The sequence below is a fragment of the Colius striatus genome, chromosome 11 (genome assembly GCF_028858725.1).
Source record: "Colius striatus isolate bColStr4 chromosome 11, bColStr4.1.hap1, whole genome shotgun sequence".
In the NCBI taxonomy this organism is placed as follows: Eukaryota; Metazoa; Chordata; class Aves; order Coliiformes; family Coliidae; genus Colius; species Colius striatus.
In genome coordinates, this window is record NC_084769.1 from 5,933,871 (window position 1) to 5,952,490 (window position 18,620).

The window sequence follows — 18,620 nt, forward strand, 5'->3', positions numbered from 1 at the left end:
GATCTAGTAAAATACCTAAGAATGGGACGCATGGAGGACTTCCAAGGAGGTTTGAAAGAGTATAGGTCATAAGGTGGGTTCACTGGTGTTGCTTCCACTTGTTCCCTGCCTGCTGTCTCCTCTCTCACTTTTAGATCTTTAGAGCTGCACATCTTGTACAACTACTTTAATAACCTTTTTTGAGCATAATGGTGGTTCAGAATGATGACATTTCTTACCAGAGAAGTGGATTCAGTTGGCATTAAAAATGCAAATAAAAAGAAACCACCACAGCAAGCAATCTAGAAAATGATAAATGTTGTTCCAATATTGTTTTTTATCCTCAACTCACTGTTATCTCTGGTAACGGCTGTCTTCTTCAGGCTCTGAATTTTTTTCTTCTGTTTCATCCAGGAGGCATTTAAAAACATCTGTTTTCCAATAAGATATATTCAATACCAGGAATGACCATGCTCTTGAAACAAATGCTGTTCAGTCTGTGTCAAATGTATTCTACAGAACCAGCAAGATCATTGATCATCAAAACATTTTTTAAAATGTGTCAGATGAGAACATTCTTTCATTTTTATGAGAATGAGACTTGAGTCCATTTTATAGCTTAGCATTTACAGCTTTAGACAGTAAGACTTAACTGCACTTAACACTCCACCAAGATGGTGTTCCTACTGTTGAATATATAATCAGTCAATTTATTGGGCTCAGTATCCCAACAAAGACTGAACAATATATAAAAGCTGAATTCTGTTGTACTTATTGGAGAAGCATTTGGATCAGGCTTTCCTACATTCGTGTTGCTTAAAAACTTCTGGCTCGCTGCTTTACACGTATTCCTTCTTGGTTACACTAAAGAGCTATGGAGAAGAACAGATATATGCATTGAGGCAATTAATTAATGATGGAATTTTACTAAAAAGCTTCCTGGAAACTGAAAATGTGAGTTTTAATAAGAGGCAATAAAGCAAAAATATTTCAGTGACTTTTAAATAATCATTTCAAGATAGTGGTATTATTTCATTAAGTCAAGATTAATTCTTTCAAAGTATGTCCCAGTGCAGGACATGTCATAGCTAGCACAGTGGAAGATGGATCTTTTAGTATAAAACATATCTTCATTAAGGTAAGAGAAAGGCAGGAAGAGTGATTTGCTCACTAAACATTTGTGTGTTTAAAAGATTAAAAAACAGATTAGGAACTCTACTAGAAGCAACATCAGTGTAGTTTGGGATCTGGTTAGTTTGCTTGACATTGATAATTTGCATTAGCTTTCATTTTACTGCTGTGTTACAACAATATATAAAATGAGTGCTCATTTCAAAACAAGGATAGGGACACTGTTTTGAAACACTTGTGGCTGAATAGAACAGCAGCTGCATAGACATCATGCAAAAAGCTTTGTTCCTTATTTATGTGCAGTTTTTTCTTTTCAGGGTAGTATATTTGAGACTGACAAGTATTTAAAATGGTGAAAGTTTTTAATTCTACTTGACATTTCTCCCTGTTCAAGCTTTCTAGATTTTACATGTTAAATTGATGTTCTGTTGTTTGAAACCATGCTCTCTGTAATATGATCCTGAAGTTTCACATCTTACTTTTCTTCACCAGAAGTGAAAATAGTCTCACTTGTCCTTGAGTGCTGCAGAAACGTCTTTCTTCGTTGTACTTGTTTCACTGTATTTCAGCCCATTTTCATGCTGTGAGGATGTCAGCATCCTTTCCATTAAAACTAGTCTAAAATAGCAAATGAAAGGCATTATGCCAATCTTAATGCATTATTTCATGTAAAGGAAATTGAAATCTACTACTGTGTTATGCCAGACAGTAGAAAAAATTGCTACACAGTATGGACAGTAGTACAGAATCTTTTTAGGTGGTTTGATACTGAACTGTGTTGTACTCAAAGAGTAAAGGACAGCCTGTAGCTTATTTGACAGTGAGATTGTATTAAAGAAGCAGTAATGTTAGATTGTTATCCTACTTGCTGATTTCACACACTCGCTCAATGCCTTTCCTCACAAAGTCCTAATCAGTCTCAGTTTCCTATAGGGAAGATGCCGCTGAACTGGTAAGGTTTGGCAGTCTGTAGTTACCAGTCTCCAACACCACCACTCAAGTCTCTGGCCACACAGCAATGTTGATATCAGTGGATCCAAACATTTCCAGAGTCTTCTTTCCTGTTCCAGCCTGACTCTTCTCAACCTAAATAGTTTATAGGCAGAAACCCAGTGCAAGATCACATTCTTAACCCATGGTTCTACCTGTTGTTTGTTTGCTAATTGGAGAATGAAGTACATGCCACTTCTGTTAAGTCCTAGTATCATCAGAATTTACTCCTAGCCCCTACTTGTAGTAGCCTGCAAGTAACAAGTTTAGGCTTGAGAGCTGAAAAATAGTTTAAGACAGGACCACACACATGTGCATGTCTAAGTGATAGCATTCACAGTCTCAGGGGTTTTTTACCTATTAAAATCCTTAGCCTGGGTCATTCTAATTTAATAGTTGTATGTTTTTTAAAGATCAAAACCCGTTTCTCAGTCAAGCGATTGTCTTGCATCTTTAAATGTTGATGGGCATCATAAAAGTGGATTTTTCTCTTGTTTGGGGGAGTGAAGGAAAAGATTTGAACCCTCATTTCATAAAACTGAAATCTTGTAAGAAATTTCATCTGCTCTAGTTACTTTATCTGAAAGCTGATCACTAATCAAACACAATCTGTGAATATATAATCTGTAAATGTAAGTCCTAGAGAGATTGTTTCTCAAACCTGTGGTAATAGAAAGTCATCAGAAACATTGCTCCTATGGAAGGCTGTTGAAGTAAAAGAGAAAGGAACAGAAAGTAAGAAAACCAAAATTCAGACAAAATAGTATAATGTGGAATATTTAACAGGTTATGAGGATGTGACCTGCCTGCATGCAGTTGTGTTCAGCATAGAAATAATTAGGATTTATGTTGTTTGGAGGGTTAGACTGTCAACATTGATGTGGGTGGTGCTTCAGAGTCTAAAGACAAATGGATTTCTTTCTGTACATCTGAGGAAAGTAGTATATTAGTAGAAGAGCATAATAAAAAAAAAATGTGTATTGTTACTGAAGGTTTGTTCTAAACTTTGCTTCCAGTCTGATTTCCTGTGTTTATTGTCTCTTTTCTCCAAGGGAGATGCGTTAGCAAAGCGTGGCTATGTGATGGCGATATTGATTGTGAGGATCAGTCTGATGAGGATAATTGCGAGGGCTATATGTGTGGACCACCAAAATACCCTTGTGCTAATGATACCTCCATCTGCCTACAGCCTGAGAAGCTCTGCAATGGGAGAAGAGATTGTCCTGATGGATCTGATGAAGGCGATCTTTGTGGTACTTCTCTTTTTAGACACACTTTCCTGATTATTCCTGATGTTGTCTGCCACAGTGCTTCTGTTTGGAAGGAAAAAACAGTTCCCATGTTAGTCTTACTGAAATTTTATCACAGTAGCCTATGAGAGGAGTTTTACTTAAATTATACCGAGTTTGTGCTTGAACTGTTAGTTTTCTAATAGAGAAACTCTAATAGAGTTCCCATTAATAGAGGAAAAGAGTTCCTAATTTCCTAATCCCTTAAAATACTCCTGGAGGTAAACAGTTTAACAGATCCTGGTATATCTGACAGGATTTAATCTAATTTGTAGTTCTCTCCAAATACAAAACTTGAGTTGATAGAGTCCTGTCAGTAGCTGTGTAGGAGTTCATGAGGATGACTAGAAGGAGTTAACATGTTTCTCTGATGGTGGTGTTGACAGAGTTTGATGGCACATCAGACAATGTAGGTTATCTCAGCAAAATTGTTTTCAGTATTCAGATAAAAATGCACAGAAGTAATTTTATAAACCAGACAGAGGTATAACAGATAACATCACTGAATTATTATAACACAGATGCAAAACTAAACTGAATAGACTGAATAAAAAAGCTTGCAATACTATAGCACTAGTAGGTACTATAGTGATGATTCAAGGATAAGAAGTGAAAAGTAAAATGTGGTTTGAAGGAAGAGTTTAGGTAACTTTATAATTCTTTTAACATTTTACCTCTCTGCACTGACCTTGCTTTACATCAAGTGTTTTACAATCTGCAGCATTCTGTTACAGAGATCTGGAGATGTTTGCAAGCATTTTCACCCTCTGTCTTTACTAGGAGACTCTGCACAGGGCTCAACGTAGTTGCTTGGTGTAGGACAGAGCTCACTGTCTAGGCAGCAACTGCTGCAGAATATGGCAAAACAAATCTTCACACTGGCCTGTTGTGCTAATCTGCAGACTTTGCTGTAAGATGGGATCTTAAATTCAGTATTTCTCTGGGATATGTTAAGATTATGTTGTAGACTCAAATCCTCTGAGAGCTACATACGAATCTCATGCTGTCTAGACTAGAGATGAAAGAAGTTACATACTTCTATTATATTTATTTGTTTGGACAACTGTTTTCATACTGGTAGAAGCCCTTTATGACAACTGTATCCTTGGTGGATACTGTATAGGGCCAACCTGGGTTTTTAATGCTTGTTGCAACTTTCAAATGGTGTGTTATTAGTCAAGAGATATTTCAGCAGTTGGTAATAATCCAGTTATAAAACATACCTAAGCAGAGACAGAAGGAGAAATCTGGCATGTTGGGCACCACATTTAAACGTTTTAAGTGAGAAGTGATTCTTCTGCAGAAAATCTTTGTTTTATGCATCTTATCACAAGTGAGCAAGGCTTTCAGAGACTAGTTAGAATCAAACAAAATAAATACACAGATAGAAGTGTTGTTTCTAGTGTAACAAGGGACCAGTTTGCCCCTCCCATTGGTTCCCTGTATAGCAGTAGTGCTATGAGGTAAAGAGTAGCTCTATGCTTTTTTGTTCCAGAGGTCACAGAATTTCTCAGACACAATACAGAATCATAGAATGGTTTGGGTTGGAAGGAACATCAAAGGTCATCTAGTTAGAACCTTCCAGCCATGGCCAGGGCCACCTTCCACTAGACAAGGTTTATGTTCTTAGTTCAGATGTTTTAAAGGTTTCACAAATCGGCTTAAATTAATTTAGCAGAGATTTGTAAGTGGTCAGTTACCTGCAGAATCTAATGTGAGAGCACTGGCATGCAGAATGCAGTAGTATTCTCTAGTAGCTCTTATAGCAAAGAAAGGAGAAAGAAATCCTGATTTTTACTTCTTACTTGTACATGTTTCTCTGACAAATTCCTTGTGATATAGATAGGACTAAGCATTGCAACCTTCTCCCTGAAAGCTCAGGTGGCTGGAGGCAAGGTGACTGGGAAAGTGTGCTGCTTTTCCTGTGCATCAGCTTTTGGTCACCATTGAAGGTGTTTTAGCTGTGGTGGTCTTTGGACTGACTTTGTATGGACACTCTATTAATCAAGTAAATGCTATGCATGAGAGTCTGAAAATGTACATATATTGTACATCTGCCATGCTAAAACCTTAAAAGGTTGCAGGAAAGCTACTGGGGTCAGTACTTACAAATCAGATAGTTTTTAAACTAAATGCAGAAAACTGTTTAATGAACCTGAGCTTGTTTGTGCTTCTTGGAGTGCTTTAATTGACGTAGTGATTTTAAGAATATACAATATAACTGACCTTCTAGCCCTTAATGTTTTGTGGGGTTTTTTTCCCATTTTATTTCAGATGAATGTTCACTTAACAATGGTGGATGTAGTCATCAATGTTCTGTGGTTCCTGGAGGAAGAATTGTGTGCTCCTGCCCTGCAGGATTCAGTCTAAGCATAGACAACAAAACTTGTGAGATTATGGATTACTGTAGCAAGCACCTGAAGTGTAGTCAAGTGTGTGAACAGCATAAAAATACTGTCAAGTGCTCATGTTATGAAGGCTGGAAGCTCAGCAAGGATGGAGAAAACTGTGTTAGTACTGGTAAGTTGAAATTCACTGTATTTTCAATGTTCCAGATGTTAATAGCTGTTATGTCCATTTAGTTAGAGGTTATTTCATTTTTTTTAATAGGAAATACAGGTTTGGATCATCCAAATGTTAGGCTAAAGCAAATTGAAGAATTAAAACTGTCCCTCTTCTTGATGCAGGATGGAGTGTTGCAATGTTAGTTCTTTGCATATAAGATCTTCTAAAAATGTTAACAGCAAATAATTAAGTTGTTGGAAGTTTTATATAGTGCTTCATAGAATCATCATGTCTATTTAATATGCAGGGGATATAGATGTGTGTGTGTATATACAGAATGTGAGGGATTTACTATGTGTTTTGAAAAAATGGATCAATCTGTGACTTCAGGATATTGATCAGTATTACTTGAGGGTTCAGAAGTTTAATTTGGGATGTGCATGCACACACATATAGTCAATTATCTGCTGCCTGTTAGCATTCACAATTTAAGCTCTTTTTTGACCCATGACATTCTGGTACTTGTTTTTTGGCATCACTAAGCCAAACTGGTTCACTTATCAAGAAGAAAACCAGCATAAATCCAAATAGGAGAGGGGAATGCATTCACCTCATTCTTCCCTATTGATATGTACTGAAAGTAAGATGTAGAAACTGTGTTAGGAGTGTCTTTTCTAAGTGCAGTATTGTGTGTAAAATCCAAACATGCATGTGCAATACAAACTGTCATCACACTCACTATAGGGAGTTAAAAATAGTCTTGATCTTGCTGTCTAGATTTTAAAAAATCCAATTTAGGATTCTTTGATATTTTTATTTTCTTACCTTTATTCTTTGATAGTATCTTACCAATTCTGAGTAGAAACATCTCCCAATTGTCCATTGCTTATTTGGATATTTCCTAATGCAATAGATATCATGATTAAGATATTTTTTATTTCTTCTGGATACTCAGTTTTCCCCCAGATCATTCACATGAAAAAAGTACTGACTCAGTAAGCTAGAATTAAAAGCCCAAGTTTCCTGCTGCTGGTGACCTGAAATAATTCAGCAGGCTGGAATAACTGTTGTTCTAATGTTCAGGATGATCCGGAATGACATGCGTCTCCAGGAACTCTTATAGTTACTACTACAGCATGAGCTCAGGAACATATGTTGCTCAGACATTACTGAGCTATGCTGATAGTGGACTTTCAAATCATGCTTCACTGGCATCTTACTGTGGTTCTGTATATCTGAATTTTATTGCCATTGAAGTTCTTATGATGTGACACTGCTTTACTGTTACTCTCATTGATTTTGATCAATCTCATTAGGTTTATTGAGGATATTACCAGTCATTCAAAAGGTGCATTCTTTCTCTGTTACAGATATGAAAGGATTAAAAGCTTTTAAGACATTACTAGTAACAGGGTGTAGGAAAGCTTTAAATAAACTTTAAATTAAAGCAAGTAGAAGTGACCAGTATTTGAAAGCTAAGGGGAAAAAAAATCGAAAGAGAAGTATACTCCCTTGTACTGAAAAGCTTCCCATTTTTTCTTAAGCCCTTGAGATGTGTCTGCTTATGTTTACAGATGTTGGTGATAATCTGAAGTTAAAAACTACTTTTTACAGATTTTTTCAAAGTAATACTAAACCTTTGATCTGAGACTGGTGATGTCAACTGGTAGAAAGAAAAATTACAGCATTCTTTACAAACCATAAAGATACTACTCTAATGTCATCAAAGCTACAACAAAATTATTCCATATTAAATATGACAAATGCTTTTCTAATCACTAATAATCTTGGCCGCTTTCAGTTTGTTTAATTTGAAAGGCATGGTGAGTACTTGGAAGGACAGATCCTCTGATACTTGAGTAGTTGACTGGTTGAACGGCATTTTAGTAAAGTGAGTGCAATTTTGATCTCATTTGTAAATCTCTTGGCCTTAAAATATCCATACCATTTACATTTCAGAGCATGAAATCTTTAATGAGCATGGAAAAAAAAATCATATCATGTTAATACAAGCAGAGTTCAAAGTGATTGTAGGAAGATGATACACAATCCCCCAAATGCCAAACTACTTCTTCAATAATACCAGTTCGTATAAAGTAATTCCTAGAGTAGCCATAGTGATTTAAAATGCTTTGAACCAGGAGTAGGTGTGTGTTCTATTAGGACATTAACTAATAATTCTTCTTCCAGGAGCAAAAAATTGCTGGGAGGAAAATGATTACCTTGCCCTTAACTAGTGGGTTGGTATTTTGCTATCAGAAGTAGCACTTTCCTGTGTAGAGTCAAACATGTCACTAGTACACAGCAATACTGTGTAAAGTTAGTGTGCAGCATTTCACTCTTTCAAAGTACTATGAAAACATTTACTTGAGTGTCCATCAGAGGTCTAATGGGAGTATGAATGCTGAAAGTGCAGTATTTAATGTGATTTGAATTTTTTTAATGATGTATTAGGATCAGAGTGTGTTTTGGCTGAATCTCATGAATTACCAGAGAAATATGAGTTATGGAATAATGAGCATATAAAAATAAATTGTTTGAATTGGGCAGTTCTTTTTAGTTTCTCTTCCAATGTCTTTTTCTTAAGTTTCCCCTGTTTGCCTTTATTTCTTCTCTGTTCTGTTCATTTCTTGAGAGTTTTAAGTGTTGCTTCAGAGTTTCTTCTGCAGAGTTCCTTTTCTCCTTCAGAGTTCTTTCACTTTCCGTATCTGTTGTTTCCATCTCATTTTCATTCTGCTCCTCTGGCACATGTACTGTTACATTACAAACTTCCCACAGATTAAATGTTTTATTCACGTTTAAATTTGTATTGATTGAACTAAAAGGATGCTACAGAGCTCCCATATTCAGATAGAAAGTCAATATAAATTATGTATTTTCGTACTCTTCTTCCTATTTTCTCTTGGAACAATAAGTTGGACTACTATATTGCACTTGAATTCTTTTAGATGATAATAAGCACACAGGGAAAGAAACTGTCCTTGAGATACTTAAATTTTGTGTTCATATTCAGCCTTCAGAATTTGGTTAATAAAAGTTAGATAACTCAGAAACACTTAGCTTAGTGTAGATTTAGTTAGAAAAGACTGACAATAGTTTTTTAGGCTGTGGGAACTCGTTACATCACTAAATATGTACATTTGGAAAAGAGGATGACGTGTCTGTATGGTTGATCTGTTTTAGCTGGGTTTACATTCACTTTCGTTACATTTTCAATTAGCTTTCAATACTAACATGAGGAGTAGGTTGGGGGGAGTCTAACATGAGGAGTAGGTTCGGTCATCACTGAGCATTTGCAAGCTCTTTAAAGGAGGTTTTTTCAGACTCTTTATGAAGTTAGCATTTTCTTTTGAGGTAAATGCCATAAAGGCACAGTATAGATCACTTGATGTACTGCTGTTGCTGCACTAAGCTTTTACAAAACAATAAGGTTCAGCTAACATTTTTTCCAAGGAAACAACTTTAAATTAAAACCTCTGGAAAGGATGAAGCATTCTTCTATCTATACAGTCTTTTTTGAGTTTTCTGCTGTCAGATTTTTTTCCTTACAGCTGTCAATGTAGTTCATGCATTATATTTGTATCACATTTTCTACACTTGCCTATATGGTTAAAAAGCATGATGCAGTCATGAAATCAGAACATAAAGCATAATGAATTGCTATAGATTACTTTTCTTTAAAGAAGGCTTTAAAACTTGGAGTCAATAACTGAATTGAGTGAAGGTGAGATTTTATGAAATTACTCTTAATCAATTGGTAAAACAGAGAAAGGGTGATGGAAGTGTAGCCTTTCATAAAATGGGTTCGATTCAGTCTGAGAATTCTAATTGACTGTAATTTACCTCATTTTATAGAGTCACTGAGTGATAAGCTTGGCAAAAAGATCAAAGTCCATCTAATACTTCTATTGTATCTGCTTTCAAAGACCTTCAAGACACCTTCAGTGATGAACTCCAAGATTCCTGGGAGGGTGATGTTTTATGCCTCACTCTCCTTAAGATTTTTTTTTCCCTAGTTTTTCTGAGTCTTCCTTCTCCAGTGTAAGTCTTAATCCTTGGCCTTCTTGTTATTTATATAGAAAAGATTTTTCCCATTTTTAATTCGTCATTCTTTTATCTGTTTGGAGAACGTTATGTTCCTCCACTCATCAAATTATTCCTTTTTTTTTTAGGTTATTTTTGACTAAGCAATTTCAGATTGTTCATGGTTTCCTTGCAAGTCACACTTTCTAGTTGATTCATTCTTTATGTGCCTTGCTCAGAACAGGGTACAGCATTGTAGACTGTCTTCACCAAAGCTTCAGGGGAGCAAGTAGAAAGGTTATGCCATACATAAGTTCAGGACTTGAATTGACCTTCTTTACAGTGCCATGCCATTGATATAATTTTCTAGATCCTTTCCTGCAGGTCTGAGATCCCATCAATTACATACCCAGTTATATGTAGCTTATTATACTTGAAGCTTGGTACTTATGCTCACAATAATAGGGGAGTCAGGCAGTAATAAGTTAGTCACAGAGTCATTATGCTTGGAAAAGACCTTTAAGATGAAGTCCAACCACTAACCTAACACATGTAATATCACATCTGTGACTTCACTGTGTATCGGCCACAATAGTAAGGTGCTGAGTTTACATTTTTGCATTGTTATGGGGAGGATAACAAAGAGGGGGGGACAAAGCAGCATATGTCCTGTTCATTTAAGCCAAAAATGCTCAAATAAACAAAAAGGTGTTACTTTGACTACACGCTTTATTACTTATTTCTTGTATTTGGTTTACATTAAGTATTGTCCTTGATCCCATTGAATGATCCCATTGAATGATCCCATTGAATGATCCCATTGAATGATCCCATTGATTCACCAGTGCACTTGGTAATCTGCACTGTATGTTACATAGCTTAAGCTACACCTCTATTTTTAATTAAAAAAAAAAAACCCAGCCAACATAGAACAAGTGTATTAGCTTTCTTTTTATTAGGTTTCTTCTTTTCCATTGTGGTGTTAATTACTGAGAAACATAAAAGACGCTACTGGTGATGTCCATCCTGTGTTGTCTTATGCACTGAAGTAGCCTAAAAACCAGTATGTCAGGAGCCTGTGGTCTCCTGGGTAATAGCTGCCAATTTATCAGAAATTAGGAAGTGCCCTTAAAGTGTTTCTCATGTTCAGATAACTGGTGCTTTTGAAATAGCTACTAATGTCAGTGTTACTGTTCTTCATTAAATTATGTAGCTGCTGCAGAGCTTTGAAAAATTGGCTTTGCAGAAAGCCATTTGTTGCTTTAACAAATAAGGGGATCACTTAGAAAGTCCAAACCAGATTATGACAAGTACTTCAAGAGCAGAAACAGCTCTACCGAGGTACCTGACTAATTTAAAGCATCATAGATAATTTAATCTGTATGTGCAATGATTGTCAAGAGAAAAGCATGAAATTCATGTTTTTGAAGCGAGGTATATAAGCATCTTTCTGTTTGGTGATAATTTCTGCAACTTTGTATGTTTTAGAACAATAATGCAATAGTGCCTGTTGCCATAAACTGCCAATAATTGGTCTCTCATAGAATGGTTTCAGCTGAAAGAGACTTTTATGATATAGAGTCCAGCCTTTGTCCCAGTGCTATCAACCACTAGACCATTTCCCTAAGTGCAACGTTCACCCGCCTCTGAAATCCCTTCAGGGACAGTGACTCCAGTACCTCTCTTGGTAGCCCATTCCAATGCCTCACAACCCTTTCAGCAAAGAAATTCCTCCTCAGATCCAGCCTGAACCTTCCCTGGCACAACTTGAGGCTCTTTCCTCTTGTTCTATTGCTTGTTACTAAGGGAAACAGATCGACCCCCACCTCACTACAGCTTACTTTCAGGTAGTTGTAGAGAGCAATAAGGTCTCCCCTGAGCCTTTTCCCCAGGCTAAACAGCCCCAGATCCCTCAGCTGTTCCTCATAGGAGAGCATGTGCTCCCAGATCCTTTCCTAGCTTGGTAGCCCACCTCTGGATCCTCTCCAGCACCTCAGTGTCCTTCTTGTAGAGAGGGGCCCAAACCTGGACACAGTATTCGAGGTGTGACCTCACCAAAGCTGAGTACAGGGAATGATCACCTCCCTGCTCCTGCTGACAACACTGTTCCTGATCCAGGCCAGAATGCTCTTGGCCTTTTTGGCCACCTGAGCACACTACTGGCTCATGTTCAGCTGCTGTCAGCAACACTCCCAGGTCCCTCTGTGCCTGGCAGCTTTCCATCCACTCCTCCCCAAGCCTGTAGCGCTGCTGGGGGTTGTTGTGGCCCAAGTGCAGGACCCAGCACTTGGCCATATTGAAACATAAGGCCTTGGTCTTGGCCCAGCCATCCAGCCTATCTAGATCTGTCTTTAGAGCTTCCCTACCCTCAAGCAGGTGCACTCTATCCCCTCATCCAGATCATTGATAAAGACGTTGAACAGGAGTGGCCCCAGTACTGAGCTCTGGGGGCCGCCACTCATGACTGGCTGCCAACTGGATTTAACTCCATTGACCACAACTCATTGGACTTGACCACCTAATCAGTTTTTTCTAAAATAGAGGTTTAATTGTATGGAAAACAAAAACCTTGCTGTCATTTGTGTTTCACTCTAGGAGAAAGAACTGGGGAAGGGTAAGAAATACACTTTCCCAAACAAAAGGATTGCTGTGAAATACTGTCTTTCATAATGCACGTGTTCTGAGTTGATTCAACAGTTTACAGAATACAGTTTTTGTCTTGTATGTTTTGTTAACACAACTACTTGTTGGAAACTTTTCCTAATCTAAAATATTATTATCTTATACAGTTGACCTATGCAAAGAAGGTTTACAGGTTTTATGTATCATTTGTTGTAAGCTCATAGGCACAAATTGTCTAGCATTCGTTGAATAACAAAGAAAGGAGAACTTTAGTGGATAGTTCTGTGAAATTTCTATGAAATAGTTGGATTTGTGATGGGGTATATCAGTAAGCATTCCTTGCTTGGTAATTTTGTGGTAAGGGTATTTTTAAGTAGTGGAATTAAAACCACAAGGTATATTCGGTATACTATATAGCATATATAGAATTTATAATGTATATTCAAAAGATATATGTATTTTAGTAATTTGTTTCCTTTTGAAACAGTATAGAATATAATGGGTTAATTTTGTGAGACTTTGGAGAAAATAGACTTTAATTTTGATACCATGTGACTTTTTAAAGCTTCAATTATGGACTCCTGGTGGTAGGGCTACAAAACACACTTCAATAGTTAGGTTTGAGATCCCCATATTTAATGTTTAATGTCTCTAGTTGTGATCAAAGGTAATTCGAGAAGGAAGTGAAGTCTGTGGGACTGAAAATGTTTTGGAAAGACTGATTACCAGATGATAAATTGTTTTAATCATCTGTTTCTCCTGATGAACTATTATCTTGTTCTTATTGCCGTGGTCATTTCTATCAATATGTAACAATATCTCCTTTATTAGTCTTTTGACATGTATAATCTTCTGCTTCCAGATCCGTTTGAGGCTTTCATAATTTTTTCTATCCGACATGAGATCAGAAAAATTGATCTTCACAAACGTGACTACAGCCTCTTAGTTCCTGGTTTAAGAAATACAATAGCACTTGATTTTCATTTCAGTCAGAGTTTATTGTACTGGACAGATGTGGTGGAGGACAAAATTTACAGAGGCAAGCTCTCTGATAGTGGAGGTATGAACTTAATCTTTTGTTTCTTAACAGTAAGAACAATTGCAGTTACAAGGTCTGATGAATTACCTGATTAACTGAAACAGAAGTTATGATTGCATTCTGTCTTTTAAAAGGTGCATATCTAGATCATACTTTTAAAAGAGTTTCATTTTGCAATAGGCCATGGGGGAAGAAGATGGCAATTGCAAAGGGCTGATGTTTCTTCCTTGTCCTATGAGTGCAATATTGGTTTTTAAAATAAATTATTTTAATTCACCTTCATACTATTAAGAAAGCATAAGAATTTATCAGAGAGCTGATAAATGACCTGCTTTCACTAGGTGAAATACTTTGCTTCATAATTTTATAGCATTTGGAAAGACTTGTACTTTGCCCTGGTGACACAGTTATGGCCTATAACTCAACATAATTTCCTAGTGTGTACAGAAGTGTTTCTACAGATTCCTGCATGAGATGACAGGCATAAGCATGTTTAACTTCCTTCTGTAAATTTCACATATACATTCATGCATATATTCTCCTACACATTTGGGTTTTACTGTTTGAATTTGTTTTTTCCTCTCCTTAGTATATGATGTTTGTAGGTAACTCTATATCCATAGATTTAGACCAGAAAAGAAATATCCTGCACTGCTTTAGTATCCAATGACAACCAAAGGCTTGATACTTTTCATTACTGGTTGTGGTGTTTGTATGATACCAATAAGGCAGTCTGTTGTCATCATGCTGTATTAGAAGTCACACTGTTCCAGAAGCCAAGTGACTTCTGTGCTGTACTTAAAAAATTAAACTGTTTATTCCCTCAGTCTTACAACTGTCAAGATCTGACTTGCATCTGCAAAAAAGCACTGTGTCTGCCTCGAAGTCTTGAGGGCTAACAGAGTGCTTCTGTAGTTGCCCTTTCTGTGAAAAAGAATTGAGACCCTCCAAGTAGGAATTGTGCATGTGAGCTCAAAGGAACAAGGCAAGAGCTTTTTCGAAACCTGTAGTCCAAACAGGGTTCTCCCTACCATTTCTGCCTTCACCACAGTTTTTCAGTTTTCTCTTTTTCTGAATTGGAGCTGTATGAGTCTTGTCTGATAGGTCTAGTCACTGGAAGGTGAAGTATGATCGTGTCCTCACAGACGCTGCAAAAGAGGCTCCTGGTAATAGGGTGCATGTACATCTCCTGTGTTACTCTACAAGTGATCCTCTGACCTTTAGGAGAAGTTTCAGAGCTTTACTAACTGAAGCATCAGAGAACTCCAGTTTTCTATTACTGTGGAACAAAATTAAGTTGCATAGTGCTAAAAGCCTACTAATTTACAGCAGTCTATGGCATTTATAAAGAAAAAAATGTCACATGGAGCAAAGTATTATTATCCATCAGATTAATCAAGAATTCAGTTCAAGAGCATATGATAGACTTCTATGTCCATATTCACTATATCAGACTCTACAACAGTTCTTTAAGACTCTGGATTTTTTTGGCTGTTATTTTTTTCCTCTCTTTTTTAAGGTGTTAGTGCCATTGAGGTGGTAGTACAACATGGCCTGGCCACACCTGAAGGTCTTACTGTAGATTGGATTGCAGGAAACATATACTGGATAGACAGCAATTTGGATCAAATTGAAGTAGCAAAACTAGATGGCACTTTGAGAACGACGTTAATAGCAGGAGCTATGGAACATCCAAGGGCTATTGCTTTGGATCCCAGATATGGGTAATTATGAAAAGATTACTTTTTTTTGTGTTGCAAAGTATTTTAAAGACAGAAATTTAAATGTGAGATTGCTTTCCTTTTTTTTTACTATTATAGATCCTAACTTATGTTTAATAGCTCTTGAAAGTATGAGTGAAATACAGTCCCTTATTAGTGTGTTTTGCTGCAATGAAAAGGTTAAAGAAAAGGTAAGTTGGGAGGTGCAGGGTTCTATTTGTTAGCAAATTCCTTCCCTTGCTGTGTGATTGTTTTGCTTGATTTTTATAATGTGGATGATAATAACTGGGGCCTTTTCTCTAACCTTTCTGTGTGGTTAATGGACAAATTTGGGTATTGCCAAGGTGATTCACATAAGAGCTTGACATTTTTTGGTGGGACTATAAAAGTATACCTTAGATATTGCTGGAAGGCTAACAGTTGAATGAGATAAATCTTACTTTTTGTGTTTCATTCTCCATCTTTAAAGTGGAGATAATGCTTGCCAAGTTCTGTCAATATTTTTTCTACCTATTCATAAGGGATATTCTGTAAGTTGGAATATTATTAAAGTCTTATCTCTTATTTAAATATAGCATATACTACTGTTCAGAGGAGCTAAATGGAGAGGTCTTAATAGAGTATATGTTCAGGACTGAAGCTGTCCAATATTACTTGTCATTGTTTTTGTTGCAGTCTGTCTGTCTGCATTTAGTTCTTTACAACTAATTGAAACTTCTCACATCAAAGGTATTCTTTTCCTTTAAGAAATAAAAGCATGTTCAGTTACTTAACAAGAAACTCCATTGGTAATACAGATGAAAGCTCTACTTATTGGAAAGAAATTTGAGACAGTATGTAACTGAGAGAGCCTACCATACAACACACCAGTTTTCTTAGCAAGACTAATCCCTATAAAATTCATTGAGTCCAAGAGTCTTCAGTGGAACACTCTTAATAATAAATGGAAGTCTGTAGTTAAGTCTGTCCCTTACTCCTTGGTACCTCAAATCACCTTTCTTACGATTCCCCTCACCCACCTCATCTGCAAATCGCTGTCAAAGGCTCTCATTATTTTTGTTTGTAATTATACAAGGAAGACAAGACATTTTGTATTACTGAGTATGAAAAAGGGAACACTAATAAGCTTTCAGCTTAAAAACTTTGAGTTTCATGATTGCTGTAACACTAATGATGAAATAACACCTCTGTGTTACCCTGTTACTTCAAGGAATTCATACAATTGCCCGAAAGTAATCTGTGTTTATTCCTTCTATGTAAAACATGTGACTGTTTCAACTTCTTTTCCAACTATTGTCTTGTTGAGCCATTTCAGATTTACTTTCCATGCTTAAATATTTTATTAAATCTCTTTTCTTTTCCTCTTACCAGAATTCTTTTTTGGACAGACTGGGATGCAAATTTTCCTCGCATTGAATCCGCTTCAATGAGCGGAGCAGAAAGAAAGATCATCTATAAAGATATGGATACTGGAGCCTGGCCTAATGGCCTTACTGTAGATCACTTTGAAAGAAGAATAGTATGGACAGATGCCAGGTAAAGTGACAACAGTTTTCCTATCTGTTTATACATCCTTTTTCTTACAGACAGTGACATGAACTACATTGTAAATGGGTTGTAGTTATGTGCATAAAAGTCTTGTGTGCACATGTACAATATGTACATATCTTTAATTGTATTCTTTCTATGTGTAATTTCTTCATGATCTGTACCATCAGACCTTAGTGGCTCTGACAGGGCTTCTCAGGCACCATCTCCCACACACCCTGCCTGTGGTCCCTGAAGCCCATTTTAGCTCAGCCCGGAGCTTGGCTCCCAGCTGACTGACACCACGGGAGCACCAGTCTCCAGCCCAGTCACAGCACTGTCTGGCAATGGACACTGTTGGTCCAGAGCCCATCCCACCCAGTAGTTTCTTGGCTTGACCCTATCTTATCACCACACATATCTCTGGTGATTTGGACCCTTGACTGAACTAGGAAGCCTGCTCTGCTTGCCTGAAGTCTCTGCCCTACCAGCTGTGATGTCATGCATGGCTCTTGGCTCTCTGTGCCTTAGAGAGCAGTCACCCCTTTTTTGGTTTCCACAACATGGAGGTAAATTTGAATATAAAAACATTATATAAGCAAACCACTATTTCATATCCCTAGTTCAGTTAGTGATATGAACTAAATCGTTTCTAAACTTTATTGCCCTATATAAATTCATTAGTGTTACCAGTATATAGAGAGTAAAGTTTTTACACATTTTGAAACATTGTCTAAATGGTTGTGTGATTTCTTTTAGTTTTATTTTAATGTAATCTTGAATTTGGGATTATCTTGTAGGTCGGATGCCATTTATTCTGCATTGTATGATGGAACCAGCATGATAGAGATAATACGGGGTCACGAATATCTTTCTCACCCTTTTGCTGTTTCTTTGTATGGGAGTGAAGTATATTGGACAGACTGGAGGACCAATACACTTGCAAAAGCCAATAAATGGACTGGCCAAAATGTCAGTGTGATACAAAAGACAAGTGCTCAGCCATTTGATCTTCAGATCTATCATCCAAGTCGGCAACCACAAGGTGACTATTTATACAATAATTGATTATTCTTATGATAAGGGAAAAAAAAAGGTAGACTTTTTATATGCAAATACCTGTTTATGAATTTTCTTTGAACTGTCAATTATAAATTGTCATATTCAGCACTGGTATCCCTTGGGCGGTAAAAGAACCTGTATTCAAACCAGAAGCTTCATGGGATCACTGTGAATTTTACCTATTTGGACTCTTGTTCTTGATGTGTTACAAATACAGTGCAGAACCACATTTATTTATAAGGCTTCCAACTTATTTTTTAGCTAGTCTGACTAACGTAACAATGTTTTAGAAGTCTTTCTCTTGCTTCTCTGCAGTGGTTCTGTGAAATAGACTGTGTATACATTCTTAGTTTTAAGTATTGTTGTGCTATAATTTGCCTTAATTTACTCATTCACTTGTCTGTTTGCTTCTCAACCTTTCTATTCACTCTTAAGACTGTGTAACTTAGGTTTCACCATTGCAGACTGCTGCTTTTCTACCTCAATAGCCCCAACTGGGTATTGTCCATAAACTGACACTTCCAAAACATATCCTATTCATTTAACAGCTTCTCCCTTAAAACAACATTCGCAATTTTTCAACTTAAAATTAACACAGTATGTCTTTCATGGGAGAGTGAACTTAATCTCTGGCATCGTGGGATGCATCAAGAAGAGTGTGGCCAGCAGGTCAAGGAAGGTTCTTCTTCCTCTCTACTCTGCCCTGGTGAGGCCTCATCTGGAGTCCTGTGT

At 36.9% G+C, this 18,620-nt stretch overlaps 1 protein-coding gene across 1 annotated transcript in view; it reads left to right on the forward strand.

Moving 5' to 3' along the window:
- LRP1B (LDL receptor related protein 1B) overlaps window positions 1-18,620 on the forward strand; it is a 556,160-nt gene that overhangs the window by 324,395 nt on the left and 213,145 nt on the right. The window contains exons 23-28 of the mRNA XM_062005148.1: window positions 3,153-3,353; window positions 5,664-5,909; window positions 13,402-13,599; window positions 15,098-15,302; window positions 16,671-16,835; window positions 17,627-17,871. Coding sequence (XP_061861132.1) covers window positions 3,153-3,353; window positions 5,664-5,909; window positions 13,402-13,599; window positions 15,098-15,302; window positions 16,671-16,835; window positions 17,627-17,871 — 1,260 coding nt within the window. The remainder of the gene's footprint in view (window positions 1-3,152; window positions 3,354-5,663; window positions 5,910-13,401; window positions 13,600-15,097; window positions 15,303-16,670; window positions 16,836-17,626; window positions 17,872-18,620) is intronic.